The 18,344-nt window shown below is 47.6% G+C and overlaps 1 protein-coding gene across 1 annotated transcript in view; it reads left to right on the top strand.

Moving 5' to 3' along the window:
* The window catches only part of LOC142310678 (trypsin-like), an 81,761-nt gene extending 73,181 nt beyond the window's left edge, over positions 1-8,580 (top strand). The window contains exons 2-5 of the mRNA XM_075348260.1: positions 5,270-5,423; positions 5,938-6,191; positions 7,005-7,141; positions 8,370-8,580. Of these exons, the coding sequence (XP_075204375.1) occupies positions 5,270-5,423; positions 5,938-6,191; positions 7,005-7,141; positions 8,370-8,519 (695 nt within the window). The 3' untranslated portion in view covers positions 8,520-8,580. The remainder of the gene's footprint in view (positions 1-5,269; positions 5,424-5,937; positions 6,192-7,004; positions 7,142-8,369) is intronic.
* The last annotated feature ends 9,764 nt before the right edge of the window (positions 8,581-18,344 follow it).

Here is an 18,344-nt window from a genome sequence, read left to right on the forward strand (position 1 = left end):
GTGTGTGTGTAGTGGGTGGGCCTACCCCCTACCAGTACCAACAGAGTTAACCCGGAATTGTTAAAGTTGTTTTAATAAAAGTGTATTGTAATATGTTGTAGTGTTAGGGCACCCCCTAGTGGCCGGGTGGGACGGCTGTTGCCACCGGGGAAGGAGGAGTCGGCTGGATGTCTAGGGAAGGTCTGTGTGTGTGTGTGTGGAGAGAGATCCGGGACAGCAGTGTGTGAACATCGGTGGCAGTGTGTGTGAGCGGAACATCAGGGGACGCCGGAGCAACGGAGGGGAACGTAACCTCAAGGTCTGAATCCGCTGGTGTGGGTCCGGTGTGTGCTTGACCTAGGAGTGGGAGCCCGGAGAAGCGGAGTACTCAGGGCATATCCCCACCAGAGGGCGCGTTTGGGCAGGTTGTCCCCAGCTCCACAGAAAGTGCCGAATTCTGCTGACCGGATTGTATTGTGCCAATAAATGTCATCTTTTATTATCACCAGCTTTTGCCTGAGGACTGTTTGTGCACCATCCGTCGAAAGCGCCGTCACACACTGCCCCACAAGAACAGAGCCTGAGTTTCCAGTAATGGTGGAGCCATGGGTAAGCCAATCCTCCAGGGCCACGACTACAAGGTCAGAGGCGCCCCTGGCCCATCATTTCATATGTATGCAGCAGAGCTATGTGTGTATGTATGCAGCAGAGCTATGTGTGTATGTATGCAGCAGAGCTATGTGTGTATGTATGCAGCAGAGCTATGTGTGTATGTATGCAGCAGAGCTATGTGTGTATGTATGCAGCAGAGCTATGTGTGTATGTATGTAGCAGAGCTATGTGTGTATGTATGTAGTAGAGCTATGTGTGTGTGTCGCCCGGGGACCAGGGGTACTCAGATCCGGGCCACAGAGTCACTTCTGTGGGTACCACGGTGGCGTGACCCGGTCTGTGATCCCAGGCTCCACAGTAAAAGGGGATTTGGGTAAGGGAGATTGTCCGTGACGCCACCCACGGTTGTAGTGAAGTTGGAACACCACCGCTGCTTTGGACGGGGATCCCGGGAGCGATGGTATGGAGCAGCTAGATGTTATTTCTCCCCTCCGTGGGTAGGGGGTTGGTAGTCCCGGGGCCCGGTGATGGGGTAAGCAGGGAACAGGGCGCAGTGCTGCAGTGCGGTGCCCGAGGGCACGGGTGTACTCACAAGAAAGTCACACGGAGTCACTGGTAAACTAGGAATTGCCGGTGTCCGCAGCCTTCGGTACGGGGGTGTTAGTGTCCCACACACGGTGCAGCAGCCCTTGTTGTTCTTCCCCTGCAGCCAAGTGTCTTTCTCTCCACTCTCTTCCTCTTTCTCCTCAGCCGGGAACGGGGAATCCACTCCCCTGTAGTGATCCGGGTACCCAGGTACCGAGGGGCCACCGCCCTGCTCCGGCTACCTGTTCTGGCCCCTTCCTCACTACGGCCTGTCCCGGCCCTTTCAGACCACGCCTCACTCCCAGCCTGGGAGCTACAACACCAGACTTCTGTCCTGTCTGCCCTCCACACACTCTCTGCTCCAGCCCCTCCCCTCTCCTCTGCTTTTCTCTTACACTGGGGGGCTGTGGTTTGTCTGGCTGCACCGGTGTGAGATCAGATTACCAAGGAGGATTAACTCTTTCTGTGACAACCTGGCTGTGCCAGGGCGTCACATGTGTATGTATGCAGCAGAGCTATGTGTGTATGTATGCAGCAGAACTATGTGTGTATGTATGCAGCAGAGCTATGTGTGTATGTATGTAGCAGAGCTATGTGTGTATGTATGCAGCAGAGCTATGTGTGTATGTATGCAGCAGAGCTATGTGTGTATGTATGCAGCAGAGCTGTGTGTGTCTGTATGCATGTATGATGTGTATCTATGTATGTCAGTGTATATGACTGTATAGATGTGTCAGTTCTATATGTATTTTTGTGAGTTTCTCTTTAAATATGTATATGTATGTGTACGTATGTGTGTGTCTGCGTGTGGATGGGGCCCACTGGGACTCTTCCGCCCGGGGCCCACAAAGACCTGGAGCTGGCCCTGCCCGCACTGCCTGCTGTTTAAAATTATTTTGTGGCTGCCGCCACCCGCCGGCCACCACTATAGCGGCGGGGTCCAGTGAGCAGCCCGATTTTTGCATGTGGGCTGCTTTGGTTTGAATTCCAGGGCTGAATTTCAGTCCCAGTCCGGCCCTGTGTCCGAGTGCAAAACACCCTTCAAAATAATATTAGGAGCATAGGTCCTCTCTTCTGTAATCTTCCCTATCTAACTAAAAACTACAAAGTACTGTAAGTTCCTATCGTATCCCACTTAAAGGGAACCTGTCACCGGATTTTTGAGTGTTAAACCAAAAATATCACCTTCTGCAGCTCCTGGGCTGCATTCTATGAAGGTACAACTTGTTCCCTGACTCCCCTTGCAGACCCACAAATACCTTTATACAATTTGGTGCCATGTATGTAAATGAACCGTTCTGGTTGGATGGGCGTTCTCTTTTTCAGCTCCTGTCCCTCCTTTGATGATTAACATGGATGAAGCTTCCGTCATCATCCACGTAGCTTGGCAAAATCGTGTGCTTGCGTACTCATTCCCGGATTGCGCAGGTGCACTTTGCTTTGCCCCATTGCGGGCAGAGCCAAAAACATAGGTGCGGTTGCGCGAGACGACGAACTCTCTGTGCAAGCCTGAGATTGTGAGAAAGCTGCACCCCGGCACGCTACATGAAAGATGTGGTCCTGGCTGGGTGTGTAACTTTGTGTTGTGTGGGAGGTACGTCCGTGCTGGCCGCATATTGCCGTTAGTGTTGGCTTTCCATGACCAATTGTTGCTTCACTCAGGAAAGGAAGCCACCACTCTGATAGAAATGGTAATGCTATACACACGATAGCGGGCACATTGCTTATCGGATGTTTCATATGCATTGAAGAGTAACTCCAGACATATTCCTGTAGCGTGTTCATTCTCATATGTCCTTACACTTCCACATAGGCCTAAGCAATTCACCACCACTCGGCTCCTCCTGATATCACAGTCCTCTAGAGTCGCTGAGTCCTCTCTGCGGCTCCATGTCATATTCCTCTCCCGTAGAGATTGTGCCAATGTGACGCCCTGGCCGGGCCAGGTAATCACAGAAAGGCCCCCGCATTACACCAGTCCTTTAACAAGGAGATAGCAGCCAAACTTTTAAACCCTAGTCACCCCCCTCAGTGCTTGATGGACAAACCAGGGGGCGGAGCCAGGCGGTTGGACACGCCCACCGAGGAGTTTGGATGGCCTGAGGCGGGATAAGACAGTAGTTCAGTTTGAGAGTTCAGTGGAGAAGGTCAGGCCTGTGTGACAGGCCTGTAGCAGACTGACAGGTGCTAGAGTAGGAGCCCGGGTACCTTTGGCTAGGAGGCAAACGGAGGCCTCTGTCTGCAGGAGCCGGGAAGACGGCTTGGTGGAACCGTGGTGGACCGGGACAGGGTAATGGCCCGCCGGTACCGACCCGGGGAACCGACTCGGAAACCGGAGCACAAAGAGGGGTACTCAGACCCTGAAGCTAGGTCCAGAAGCTACTGGGGGCTAGCTAATTAACTGATTGCGACCAGGACTACAGGTCCTGTCCCACTCAAAGTCCCGACTGAAGGTAACAGCCCAATGAGGGGGATAGAAAGCCACCGCTATGGCAGAGAGATCCCAAGGGCCAGCGTCTGCAGGGCAAAGGGCTCCTCAGGCAACCACAAGCCAGGGAGCGGACTCCTGAAGTTGCAAGTGCAGGTAGTCCACCATCACAAAACAGGTGCAGGAGAAAGACAGAGACCACCAACCGGGTGGGGGACCAGACTGAAGCCGGCTGCGGGCACCGACCACCATCACCTTGGTTTACCAGAGACTCGTGTGTTTACTAATAGTGAGTATATCAGTGCCCTCCGGCCGCCCATTTCCCTGCACCGCCCGACTCCCCCAACGGGTCCCGGGGCCACCATTCCTACCCACGGAGGGGTTAACAACTTGCTGCGCAACATCTCCCTCGGGTGCCCCGTAACTGCAGCGGTAGTGTCCACCTTTACCACATCCCGTGGGTGGCGTCACGAACTTAAACACGGCTCCGGCCGTACACCTACATCCCCACACCGCCAACCCCTTTTTGATCGGAGTGACCATGGACCCCCGGGTCCGGGGACCCTCGAGCGACCCACTGAAGGTCCGGACCCGAGCGGCTCGGCTGCCCAGCACGGGGCGGCACACCAATATGGCCAGACTGGGCTAATCGCCTTCTCACGCTTCTGGATCTATCTATTCGACTCGTGTACTGTTTCTTCTTGAGATATAAGCCATTAAGGACCGCACTGCTGAGCGTCTCCCTTAGGGATCAGTCTCTCGGTCATTCACTTGCTCAGTGGATTTAGACTTGGACTCAAGTAACTGTATTGTAGATGGCTCTTTTCTCTGGTCAGAATCTCGCTTCCTTGATTCTTAGTTTCTTTTCCTGTCCCAAATCCCCCATATTATGCAGCTCTGCTGCTCCTCAGACCTGACGTCTGTTCCTGTCACAGCCTGGACCTTCACTGACGTTACCACAGATACTGATTCTCTCCCTCAGCACTAGCTCATCCCCTATTGGCTAATTCCAACTGTCTGTTGCCGGGCAGATTTCACTTTTCACCTGCATCCCTATATCACTTATATACCTTACCTTACCTTATACCATACGGTCAGGCGTATGCTCCACACGGACCATGTGAAAACACGGACCATGTGAAAACACGGACCATCTGAAAACACGGACCATGTGAAAACACGGACCATGTGAAAACACGGACCCCTTGATTTTAATGGGTTTACGTGTGTCTGTGTCTCTGGCATGTGCGGAAACAAGCGTCACATGTATCGGAGACACGGACGTGTGAAGGCGGCCTAAGACAAGCAGCATAACATATGATGATTTATCTTCCAGGACAGAAACTTTTCAACTACTCAACAACGTCAAAAGAACATTTCCAACAACGTGACCTTCATCCACAGATTATGTGTATATTTTAGGTTATGTGGATATTTATTAACTTATTTTTGGGTGACGAGGTGGTAGATGGGTGATAACATTTTGGGTATAAATACTGGTGGTTTCCCCTCCATATTCATTCTGGATCCATCATCATGAAGTTCCTCCTGATCTGTGTGCTCCTCGGAGCTGCTGGTGAGTCCGATGCTTCCTTCTGAAGAACATTGCTCATTTTAAGACATCAATGTAGCAATATATAACCTGATTTATTGTAATCTTCTCAGCTGCTTTTGAGGATGAAGACAAAATTGTCGGAGGCTACACCTGCACCAAGAACTCCGTCCCCTATATCGCATCCCTGAACTCCGGCTACCACTTCTGTGGTGGAGCCCTGCTCAACAGCCTGTGGGTGGTCTCCGCCGCTCACTGCTACAAGGCGTAAGTTACCGGAATTGTAACCAAAACTGAATCATTGAAATAAAGGTAGACATTATGACCACACAAAGCAATTGTGGTATTGACACCATCCTTTTTATAGTCTGATATCATGAGCAGAGCACATATAGTGTACAGTATGCTGTGTTAAAAATTGGGAGTATATAGAAAAGCAAGATTAAGAGGTTACAATGGTATTCACATCTGTCCCTGAATGATTTCTCCCTACAATTGCCCTGCATGCCTCCCAATGTGTTTCTCCTTCTCATGGTCATGAGTGGTAGGCAATGCACATACATAAAGGGGGGAGGGTAAGGGCTAATGTATCAACATCCCAGTGGTGGACCAGATACATGGAGATCAGATCCACCACTGTGAAGCTGATACATTGGCCCCTTCCTTCCCCCCTAGTTTTTGTATGTGCAATTTTTAATCTAAGGAATTTTAAGTATTTTATGAAATGTATCAATATTTACTAATCATAAAAAATTCAAGACAAATATACATTTTCTTGCAGGAGCCTGCAGGTCAGACTGGGAGAGCACAACATCGCCGTCAGTGAAGGTACCGAGCAGTTCATCAGCTCCTCCAGAGTCATCAGACACGCCAGCTACAACTCCAGAACCCTGGACAATGACATCATGTTGATCAAGCTGGCCTCTGCTGCCTCCGTCAACTCCTACGTCCAGACTGTTGGTCTGCCCACTGGCTGCCCTGCTTCCGGCACCAGCTGTCTGATCGCCGGATGGGGAAACACCCTCAGCAGTGGAAGTAAGTCAAGAATTAGGAGGAAGTAAAAAAATAAGTTACTGACGTGTTAAAATTTGGAGAGTGCTCAGGGGTGGAGATTACTCAGGTGTGGAGACTGCTCAGGGTGGAAATTGCTCAGGGGTGTAGATTCCTCAGGGCTGGCTGGAGATTGCTCAGAGGGGAAAATTGCTCAAGGGTAAAAATTGCTCGGGGCTGAAGATTGCTCAGCAGTGGAGATTGCTCAGAAATGAAGATTGCTCAACAGTGGAGACTGCTCAGAAGTGGAGATTGCTCAGGGGTGGAGATTGTTCAGAAGTGGAGACTGCTCAGGGGAGGAGATTGCTCAGGGGTGGAGATTGCTCAGAAGTGGAGACTGCTCAGGGGAGGAGATTGCTCAGGGGTGGAGATTGCTCAGAAGTGGAGATTGCTCAGGGGTGGAGATTGCTCAGAAGTGGAGACTGCTCAGGGGAATAGATTGCTCAGGAGTTGAGCTTTTTAAGAGAATATATTTTAAAGATATACTTTTTTAGGACCCCTTCACTAATCCATGCATTAAATGCACATGTGTGACGGTCTGTGGGGACATGTTACTCATCTGTAAATGATGGAAACAAATTTATAAAACATCTCAATTTATTCAGTCTGGAGTATGAGCCCACCCCACATGCAGAAATCCTGATATTTTCAGCCTTGGCTGCTATCACTGAGGTTATTAATAGTTATCTGAGAAGGGCTCTTGCACTTTAAATGCATTTGTGCAAATCATCGTCTGGATAGTTAATAATTTTAGGGTTTACATACTAAATCTAATACTCAATGTAAATTTACATTCAGCAAACATGCCCAACCTCCTCCAGTGCTTGAGCGCCCCCGTCCTGACCGCCGCCCAGTGTAGCAACGCCTACCCCGGAGAGATCACCGGAAACATGATCTGTGTTGGATTCTTGGAAGGAGGCAAAGATTCCTGCCAGGTAATGTGGATTTCTCATCCCATGACTGTCAGATCAGTGACCCAATAATGGGTATCTCAGTATTCTTAAAGTGAACTTGTCAGGTCCCATATGTCATCTAACCTAGCAGCAGGGACATGTGTGGGCTAAAAATCTCTGCCTAACCATCCCTGTCTAATAATATTGTGTAAAATCAAAGTATAAAAAAGGGTTTATAACTTAAAGGGCAAGGGCAGTGGGGTAACTAGATGGGCCCCCAATGCAAACTTTGGCCCTGGGACCCCCTCTATGTTGATCAGAGGTATGTATATGTATCTATAAATTTAGCATTCTAAAGCCTATAAAGACATATGAGTTGCCCTCCCCCGCATTATGTAGTAATGTCCCCAATCTTGGGCTTCTTCATGGTAAATATGTTCCCCATCTTGGTATATATACCCCCCATCCTTGTAGATATGTGCTCCATCCTGGTAAATATGTCCTAATCCTGGTATATATACCTCCCACCCTGGTAGATATGTCCTCTCCCTGTTAAATGTCCCTCATCCTGAGCCCATCTTGGTAAATATCCTAGTATATATGTCTTCCATCCTAGTAAATATATCCCTTATCCTGCTATATATGCCCCCCATCCTGGAATAAATGTTCCCATCCTGGTAAATGGCCCCCTCCTTGTATATATGGCCTCATCCTGGGCTCCTCTTGGTATATATATGTCACCTCCTGGTATACATGTTCACCTCCTGTAATACGTGTTCCTTTCCTGGTATGTATTTCCACATTCTGGGCCCCTGCTGATATATATGTCCCCTCCTGGTATACATATTCCGCTCCTGGTTTCTTTGCCCTACTCTTGGGTCCCTCCTGGTATATGTCCCCATTCTGGTAAATAGGTTAGAAGACATATGGGACCTGACAGGTTCCCTTTAAGTCACAAGAGAATGTCTGCAGCCATAGTTGTCCAGCAATGGCTTATTACCTTCTCTTTAAAGATAAGATATATTTCAGATTTCGTTACATGAACATTTTATATTTTTCAAGAGGATTATTAGTTGGCGGCATGAACATTCGATCAACAGCGATGGATTGTAAGTGGCCACCTTTACCAGGAGATAGATAGCTCATATTTCAAGAAGACCCATAAATGGCAGTAGTATCCATAAATGTATCTCTGAGAATATTGATACATAATATTTGCAACTTCTTTAGTTCTATAAAAATCTAACAATGTCTTTTTGCATCTCCTCAGGGTGACTCTGGTGGACCCGTGGTCTGTGGTGGACGTCTCCAGGGTATTGTGTCCTGGGGATACGGCTGTGCCCTCAGGAACTATCCTGGTGTCTACACCAAGGTCTGCAACTACAACTCCTGGATCTCCAGCACCATGGCTGCCAACTAAACATTTTCCATCTTCTGATTGTCTTCTTCTCTTACTCTGCTACTTTATTATAATTCACATCTTTGTGGCAGGTGACAATCAATAAAAAGATAAAACAAATCACAGCTTCAGTGTATAATGCTTGGGACACGGGAAGGTCCATCATCTTCATACCTGCGGTATTTATGGAGAGGAAGACAAAAACCCCATATGAGGTTGAATAGATTCCAACTTTGTTTTAGAGAAAAACATGGCATGTCCTAATGACTTAAAAATATCTGCCCTCCGCACCTCACTAATGAGCAGAGATGATCGAATCTTTAGAAATTGAAATTTACCAGGTTTGGCAAATCTTTCCAAAAAATTAAATTTATGTCAAATAGAGCTGGTACGAGAAATGACAGAAGGGGCAGCAAAAGAGGAGAGGAACCAGCTTGTAACTTTGAGGAACCACAAGACTTACCTGTGAAAATGGGTTACAACAGATCGGACTGTGGGCTTAGCTGAGGAGTGTAATCTAGCTGAGGAGTGTAATCTTCGGGAATCCCTGTTTGTCATCATTTAACCTCTTTAGAGAGATCAAGATTTGTTCATGGAATCCTTGGCTCACAATTAGAGATAGAATCTGTTAAAATTTAAATTCGTCAGGTTCGAACATTTTTACAAAATCACAATACTGGAAATACTAATAGGCCTTAAAAAAATGTAACACTCTGAGGTCTTTTCAACGCCAATTATTTAACTCTTTCCCATCATATGATGTACCCTGTACGTGATGGTTGGGAAGGGGTTCCCGACTGATGACATACGGGGTACGTCATGGTATTGTTCGGGCACAGGAGCTGTGCCTGTGTGATCGCCAAACGACAGCTGAGCTCCAGCTCTGGCAGCCATGAGTGGTCCCCATGCCTTCACTGGATGTTCATCCCCCTAACTGCTGAAAACAAGATCAATCTCAGCATTTAGGCGCGGGGAGAGCGAGTGAACACCCTCTCCCAAGCAATTGGGACCCCAGCAATGTGATCATGGGGGTCCAATCATTGCCAAGGCAACCCAGGTATGGCAAGCCTCTGAGACCATGCCAGGGGCACAGTCTTAGAGACTTTCGTCAGTGTAAAACTGACAGGTATCAATTGCAATGCTTGTGCTTTGCAATAGATAACGCCAGCCATCAATGTAATAAAAGTTAATGTCCCAGAGAGGGACTAAGTAAAAAAATAAAAAGTAAAAATATTTAACAAAAAAATCACTAAATAAAGGGGGGAAAAAAAGAAAAAAATATGCTACCAATAAATGCGTATATTTATGTAAAACAATAAATAATCAAAAAAGTACACATTTGGTATTAACACATCTGGAACAATCCAATCTATACAACTGTAACAGTAGTTAACCCCGTCAGTGAACACCATGAAAAAAAAATAAATACAAAATGCGTCAAGAAAAACTGATGCTTTTTCATAATATCGCTAAAAATTAGTTTAAAACGCGATCAAAAAGTTGCACGTAAATAAAAGAAAACATCATCAGGTTCTGCAAAAAACAAGGCACCATCAGTGGAAAAATGAAAAAGCTATGGCTCTCAGAATACAGCAATGGAAAAACTGTTCTTTTTTCAATAAAATTGTTTTTTTTTGTAAAAGTGTTAAAAGATTAATAAAACAACATAAATGTGGTATTGCTGTAATCATACCGACCCGAAGGATAAAGCTGTTTTATTACTTTTATGATACGGTTAATGGCGTTAAAAAAACAAAAACAAAAACATTGGTGGCACCATTTTTTTTCTAACTTTATTTCCTGATGTTCCTGCAGCCAATCATGACACAGCAAACATTCACAAGGTTCAGAAACAAGGGCTTGTATCATTGGCTGCTTAAGTCACATGTCCGTCTGCATATAAAATGCGGACATGCGGCGTCAATGCCATTTTGCGAATGTGAAATGTTAGGTAAGGTGCTGCCGCCGCCGCTGCTGCCAGACAGTTAGCTTAGCTATGGGTTTCATGATAGGTAGTTGCGATAGATAGGAGAGCGATAGTGTAGAATAGGGACGTGCAGGATAGGGAAAGCTGTGTGCCACAAATATGCATTTAATAATAGAAATGGGGATTGCTACTTGTGAGTGCCTGCAAAATCCATAATGCACAAGAACTAACAATATCTAAAAGGAAGGAAATTGGGAAAGACCTAAATAAACCAGGATGGATGAACAAAAAATTACATCACCTGCTTAAAGGGGTGGTTCACCCATATTTTTTTATTGTCAAGTTCGATATTATATTGAGAAACAATGTTTCTCTCAAATACCTTGTGTTGGCAGTAGTGCCTGTGAGAGGCGCTTTTGCAGACCGCTGTTCCTCATCCAGTGACGTCACCGTCAAATGCTGCACACGTCACATCCGTGCAGCCGGCTACATTCTTCCAGACTCTGAGCTGTGAGCGGTGTTTCACCGCTATCACAGCCCATCTGCTCCCTCCTCTCTCACAGCACAGCTCGTCTCCTGCTCCCCCTCCCTCCTCCCTCACAGCACAGCGCGTCTCCTGCTCCCTCCTCCCTCCTCCCCCATCCCTCCTCCCTCCTCGCAGAAACGCTGCAACCAAGAGACGCGCTGTGCTGTGAGGGAAGAGGGAGGAGAGAGCAGGGAGCAGATGGGCTCAGAATGCAGCCGGCTGCACAGATGTGACGTGTGCAGCACTTGACAGGGACATCACTGGACGGGGGAACAGTGGTCTGCAGTAGCGCCTCTCACATGCACTATTGCCAACGCAAGGTATTTGAGAGAAACATTGTTTCTCAATATAATATCGATTTAGGCAATAAAAAATATGGGTGAACCACCCCTTTAAAAAGAAAATTAAAACATACAAGTGGGAGATGGGGTTTAGACCTAGGGGTGAATACATGGCACCTGGCAGACTCTGCAAGATAAGCATCAAAGGAGCTAAGGCCAAACACGAATTGAGACTTGCAAAAGAGGCAAAGAGTAACTTTAAAGGATTTTGGGGGTATGTTAAAAGGAAAAGAAAAGTGAAAGAGACCATAGGAGTCCTTCAGAATCAAAAGGTGAAACAGTCAACAAAGTGGAACAGCCGGTGGAGATACTAAATCCGTAGATGGTATCTGTCTTCTCCCAAACAACTAATGCAAGCATCTACAATAATCATGATAGAAGTGATTGTAAGGGGGAGTCCAAGGTAACAATAAGCAAAGAATTGATATTAGAACACTTAGGGGTGCTTCACACACAGCGAGCTCGCTGCCGAGATCGCTGCTGAGTCACGCTTTTTGTGACGCAGCAGTGACCTCATTAGCGATCTCGCTGTGTGTGACACTGAGCAGCGATCTGGCCCCTGCTGCGAGATCGCTGCTCGTTACACACAGCCCTGGTTCGTTTTCTTCAAAGCCGCTCTCCTGCTGTGACACACAGATCGCTGTGTGTGACAGCAAGAGAGCGACAAATGAAGCGAGCAGGGAGCAGGAGCCGGCGTCTGACAGCTGAGGTAAGCTGTATCCAAGATAAACATCGGGTAACCAAGGTGGTTACCCGATATTTACCTTAGTTACCAGCCTCTGCAGCTCTCACGCTGCCTGTGCTGCCGGCTCCGGCTCTCTGCACATGTAGCTGCTGTACACATCGGGTTAATTAACCCGATGTGTACAGCAGCTAGGAGAGCAAGGAGCCAGCGCTAAGCAGTGTGCGCGGCTCCCTGCTCTCTGCACATGTAGCTGCATTACACATCGGGTTAATTAACCCGATGTGTACTGTAGCTATGGTAGGAGAGCAAGGAGCCAGCGCTCAGTGTGCGCGGCTCCCTGCTCCCTGCACACACAGCTGTGCGCTGGTAACTAATGTAAACATCGGGTAACCATACCCGATGTTTACCTTAGTTACCAGTCTCCGCAGCTTCCAGACGGCAGCTCCGTGCAAGCGCAGCGTCGCTTGCACGTCGCTGCTGGCTGGGGGCTGTTCACTGGTCGCTGGTGAGATCTGCCTGTTTGACAGCTCACCAGCGACCATGTAGCGATGCAGCAGCGATCCTGACCAGGTCAGATCGCTGGTCGGATCGCTGCTGCATCGCTAAGTGTGAAGGTACCCTTAGCCAAGTTAAAGGAAACGACATCCCCAGGTCCAGCCAATTTACACCCAAGAGTCTTGAAAGAGATAGCTGAGGAAATAATAGTACCGCTGCCATAATCTTCAATAAGTCATGGGAAACAGGAAAGGTTCCTCTAGATTGGAAAAGCGCAAATGTGGTTCCCATCTACAAAAAGGGGGAAAAGGAGGATCCAGGGAATTATAGGCCGGTAAGCCTGAGCTCTATTGCAGGAAAATCTTTGTCAAAGAACATTTACTTAGGTACCTGGATGGGAAGGCATTAATCAACCAAAGCCAGCACGGCTTTTGACCAATAAATCTTGTCAGACCAACCTGATTTCTTTCTACAACAAAGTCACCGACAAGGGGAAAGTTATGGATATAGTATATACCTTGACTTCAGTAAGGCATTCGATAAAGTGTCACATGACATTGTACCGCCCCCGTGCCAGCAGCCGGGCTGCTCGGATCCGGATCCGCGGTGGCTCGAGGGGCGTCCGGACCTGGGGGTGGTGCGACCACTCGAATTAAGGGGGTATTTAAAGGGGATGTTGTATTTACAGTTCGTGACACCACCCGTGGTGTGTGGTAAGGTGGAGTACCACCGCTGCGGCTGGGAGTATCCGGTGGCGATGGAGTGGGCAGCCAAGTGTCTAACCCCTCCACGGGTAAGGGGAATGCCCCGGGACTCGGTGATGGTGACAGGGAGATGCCGTTGGGGAACTATGGGTCACTTGCGTACTCACTCAGCCCAATAACGCTGATCCCGACAACTGTAGTAAACCAAAGTTCTGGACACAGCTGCCGCTGAGGGGGAGCACACCTGGGTGCCGTTTACGTTGGTGTTACCTGTTGATCTGTGACCTTTCCCTTGGCACCTTGTTTCTCTCTGATTGGTCCCTATGGCCTGAAACTAGTCGGGTCCCGCTCCCCAGTATGGCTAACTGAGAGAGCTTGCTCTCAGGGTTCACGCTTGGGATTTCTTGGACCGTATTTGTGGAAAGTCCTATCCCTCTTGTTGCGCTAGTACCCCGATTTTGGGGCGGGTGGAGAGCGGATTTTGAAGGTTCCGTTCTCATTGGGTAAATTGTCAGGTTGCCTGAAGCTACTCCCTGACCTAGAGTCCACGTACCCCGCCGTGCCCTGGTCCCAGCCCGGTGATGGTACAAGGCCGCCGGCTGTCCTCCACGACAATGCTGTGTCCCTTGTCACGATCCCTGTGACCGGGGGTCCAGCTCCTACCAGGCCCAGACCAACGTCTGCTACCTAGTAGTTTCACAGAACCCAGCTCCTGACCTCCTCTTACTTCCTGAATCTCACTTCAACTGACTCCTGACACTCCTGACCTCCCCTTAACCAACCCCCTAAGTGGGCGACCGTTTTCCACTCAGGCTGTCCACTTGTGTGTCTGGTGGGTGTGGTGCAGAGTGTTCCTAGGATTTTTATTAGCTGGTCTTTGGCAACACCATTTTTTAGGGACCCGTAACCATGAGTAGGTGGATATTGCACAGAAGGGTAGATTGCACAATACCCTGTGACGACCTGATAGACCAGGGCGTCACAACATCCTCACTGAAAAAATTATCAAGTATGGAAGCAACAAAAAATCAGTTAGATGGATTCACAACTGGCTTAACCCTTTCAAGACCGCAGGCTATACCGATACGTCCTATTTTAAGGTGACTTAACATCCAGGGACATACCGGTTTGACCCAAAAATTGTGGGGGCACAGGGGGCTGTGCACCTACGATCGTGGCCCGGAACTCGGCTTACCCGGCAACTGAGCTCCTGCCCCTGAAAGTAGGCTTGCCTGGCTTTTTAACCCCCCAATTGCCGCTATCAATACCGATCGCGCTCCCTCTTCACTCTGATCAGGACCTCTGCAACACAATTCAAACATGACATGTCGTCTGCTAATGATTCCAGATAAAATTTTGCTTTCAAAAATTCAAATGGCGGTCCTTCCCTTCCAAGCCCTGCTGTGCACTCAAGCAATTGATTTTCACCACATATGAGGTATCAGTATACTCATGAGAAGTTGCACAATAAATTTCATGATGCATTTTTTCCTTGTGAAAAAAAGCTACCTGGTTTAAGCAACAATTTTGTGGTCAATTTTTTATTTTCATGACTCAACTTTATAAACTTCTGTGAAGCTCCCGGGGCTTCAAGGGGTTCAACAAACATCCACATAAATTAATTGAGGGGTCTAGTTTCCAAATTGGGGTCACTTCTGGGGGAGCTCTATTGTTCAGGAGCTCTCCAAATGTGACATGGCGTCCGCTGATGATTCCAGCTAATTTTGCTTTTCAAAAATTTTAATGGCGCTCCTTCCCTTTTGAGCCCTGCTTTGCGTCCAAACAATTGATTTCCACCACATATGAGGTATTAGCGTGCTCAGGAGAAATTGCACATTACATTTTATGGTGCACTTTCCCTTATACCCTTATGAAAATGCAAAATGTTATGGCTAAAATAAAATTTTTATGTAAAACAGTGAAATTTTCATTTTTTAATTACACATTGCTTTGGTTCCGGTGAAGCACATAAAGAGTTAATAAACTTCTTGGATGTGGTTTTGAGCAGTGTGAGGGGTGCAGTTTTCAGAATGGGGTCACTTTTTGGTATTTTCCGTCATCTAGGCCTCTCAAAGTCATTTAAATGTGATATGGTCCCTAAAACTAATGGTTTTGTAAATTTTGTTGGAAAAATTAGAAATTGGTGATGAACCTCTTCTAACTTCCTAACAAAAAAAAAATGATGTGTCAAAAATTGCTCTAGTGTAAAGTAGACGTGGGAAATGTTATTTAGTAACTATATTGTGTGACATAAGTCTCTGATTTATAGGCATTAAATTTCAAAGTTTGAAAATGATGAAACATTCAAAATTTTCATCAAATTTCCATTTTTTTTCTCAAATAAATGCAAAAAATATCGGCTTAAATTTACAAAGAACATGAAGTACAATAGTGCTAATACAAAGTGCTGCCAGTTTTTACAACGCCACACTCACATCAGCTATTGATTAAGTCGCTCCCCTTGTACACAGCAGAGCGAGACGAATCAATAGACAGCCCTGGCACAACAGCCTCACTAAAAAATTACGGCAAGTGTCTAGGGCTGCAGAGCGGCACTGGAAGAAAACGCACTCCCAGGAAATCTTCACCACATTAAAAAATGCAATTCACACATTTCGCTTGGCCCTCACCTCCGCTAAACAGAATTACTTCAGAAACCTCATATCCTCTTTAACACACAACCCCAAACAGCTATTTAATACTTTTACCTCCCTCCTTCGCCCACCACTGCCCCCTCCAACCTCCCTCATCTCCGCAGAAGAATTTGCTACACATTTCAAAGAAAAGATCAACCAAACCAAACAAGTCTTTTCTGCTCAACCACCACAACCCCCTCATATAACAGACTGTGGAGACACGGGGCTCAGTGGGTGCTCTCGTCCACTAAAACCCGCCGCCTTTAGAAAGACAGCGTGGCTCAGGGCTCATCCCAACTGAACATCCCAACTGAACGCTGGCCTCCTTAACCGTGGGCGTAACACTACTCAGACAACACAGGGTGAGGGAACCACAATAATTTTGATTTTATTGGATCCCCAAACAATTAACGGCACATAACACATAACCAGCAAAACACACAAATGTAACAGGCAACAGAGTCTCACCCTTCCGCTGGCTCACCAGGGATTTAGAATGTCCATGCCTCACAGGTTCCACGCTGTCTGAGGTCTGCAAAGTCTGTAACAGGTGACTGAACTGTCCCAACCTGAGTGTCCTCCTTAGGTAGTCCTGGTTTGATGTTAAAATCCTGGCAGCCGGAGTCGAAATCCCTAGGCTGTGGATATGGTCTCCAACCGGGTCCGGAGTCCCTAGATTGAAGCCATAAGATATCCTGATCCTCTAGTCAGCTCCAAAGAGCTTAGACTGGATCCATCAACCTTCATCAACCCTGGTGGCTTAAAGAAGTCCCTTTTATAGCCACAGCCTTCCACTTAGATACACTGCGTCCTCATCGATTGGTTGGACAAGATTGCTTCTCCCATTGGAGGAATTTCAAGCTGCATGGACAATGTTCATTTAAATGATGTGCATAGAAAGACTGAGGGTGTACATGTAAACTGGGAGTCACCGACTAGACAATGGCTACTAAGGTAATTACATTATCAATACACAACTACAATACAATGGTTACTGGAAATGTCTGGAGAACAATACGTCTAGCTTTCAGTGGCCAACACAATTACATTGAGTCAACAAGAGTCTTGTAAAAACAATGAGGGACTTCTCCCCTGTCTATAGACAATCTATCATGCTGTCTGGCTGGATTTTAAGAAACTTTAACCCATGAGAGTCCATGTCGTCACATTCCTCCCCCTTCTTAATATTAGCCAGACATGATAGGCTTCCGATCATCCTTCTCCTCTTGACGGCATTGTCCTTTTTAATGGTGAGGTCAGCAACAGAGGCTCGCATCTATACACCTCCCCCTGATTACCTCCCCCAAGTTGAGCAGCCATATGGTGGACAAGCACTAAGGTGGGGTCCATGAGTTGGGCCTGCACAAATCTGCCACTATCAATCCTCCCCCAGTCAATAGCCACAGTGTGGTTAGGCTTACTCACGGTTCTTGGCTCAGAAGTGGATGATGGAGACCGGGAATGCAAACCATCCCTGGGAAAGATGTTAGAAAGATCCACATCAGGGTCCTGCTTGGCTTGGAGGTGGGTGATGGCTTCTTCAAACTGACTGGCTAGTCCTTGTCCTAGGTCATTCTCCAAAATGACTGGTGTGAGCAGGTAATTCACAAGCCCCACTTTCACTTCCCTTTGAGTGGTATCCGAAACAACAGGCTTGGTGGGGCCATCTATGAACCCCACTTCAACTTCCTCCTGGCTAGTCCCCGAAACAACAGGTGTGTGGACGGTGTCCATAAGCTCCACATCAGCCTTGCTCTGGTCAGTCTCCACAATGTCAGGAATGGGGAGGCTGTTCACAATCCCCACATCGATCACTTCCTGGATGGTCCCCAAAATACCAGGTGTGGGGAGGCTATCCACAAGCTCCACCTCGACCTCTCCCTGGTCGGTTTTTAGGTCCAACTGCACACATGCCAGAGGGACGTCTGAGCGCTGGCCCTCAGCCAGGGAGATGGATAATTGGGAATCTGGTACAGGGTCTTCTGGAGAAACAATAACTGGGCTTACCAGAGTGATGGAAGATCTAATGTCTCAAAGTCCCTGAGCCTGTATATCACCGACCTTGACCGTCTGGATGTGGGGATGGAGGTTGGCTGGTGTACGGTGTCCGGCCTGCCGTAGGGTGTGGACTGGATAAATCACTTCCTCAACTATTGGTGTTTCTTGGGAGTAGCATTCCTCAGGTCTCGTTGGTTCATCTCGGCATATGTTGACTGGTTGGAGTGGCAGACAGGCTCCAAGCATGCGGCCTCGGTTTTGGAGACAATCTTTATCAATATGTCCATTGCGCCCACATGTATAACAGCGCCATAGATTGGGCGAGTCACAGGCCCTGTTTGTAGTCCTTTGTTTTGGCGCAGCTTCTGCTGGGTAGCGGGACCATCCTTCTCGACCGGCTGGTGTTATCAGTACTGCAGCTGGAAGCCCATAAACATATTCCAGAACATAAGCCCTCTCTTCTCTTGAGGATCTAGGCCCCAATGCATCCAACAACGCTGTGGCTTGGGCCATTTTGGACAAAGTTGATTCCCA

The sequence above is a fragment of the Anomaloglossus baeobatrachus genome, chromosome 5, assembly GCF_048569485.1.
Source record: "Anomaloglossus baeobatrachus isolate aAnoBae1 chromosome 5, aAnoBae1.hap1, whole genome shotgun sequence".
NCBI classification, from domain to species: Eukaryota; Metazoa; Chordata; class Amphibia; order Anura; family Aromobatidae; genus Anomaloglossus; species Anomaloglossus baeobatrachus.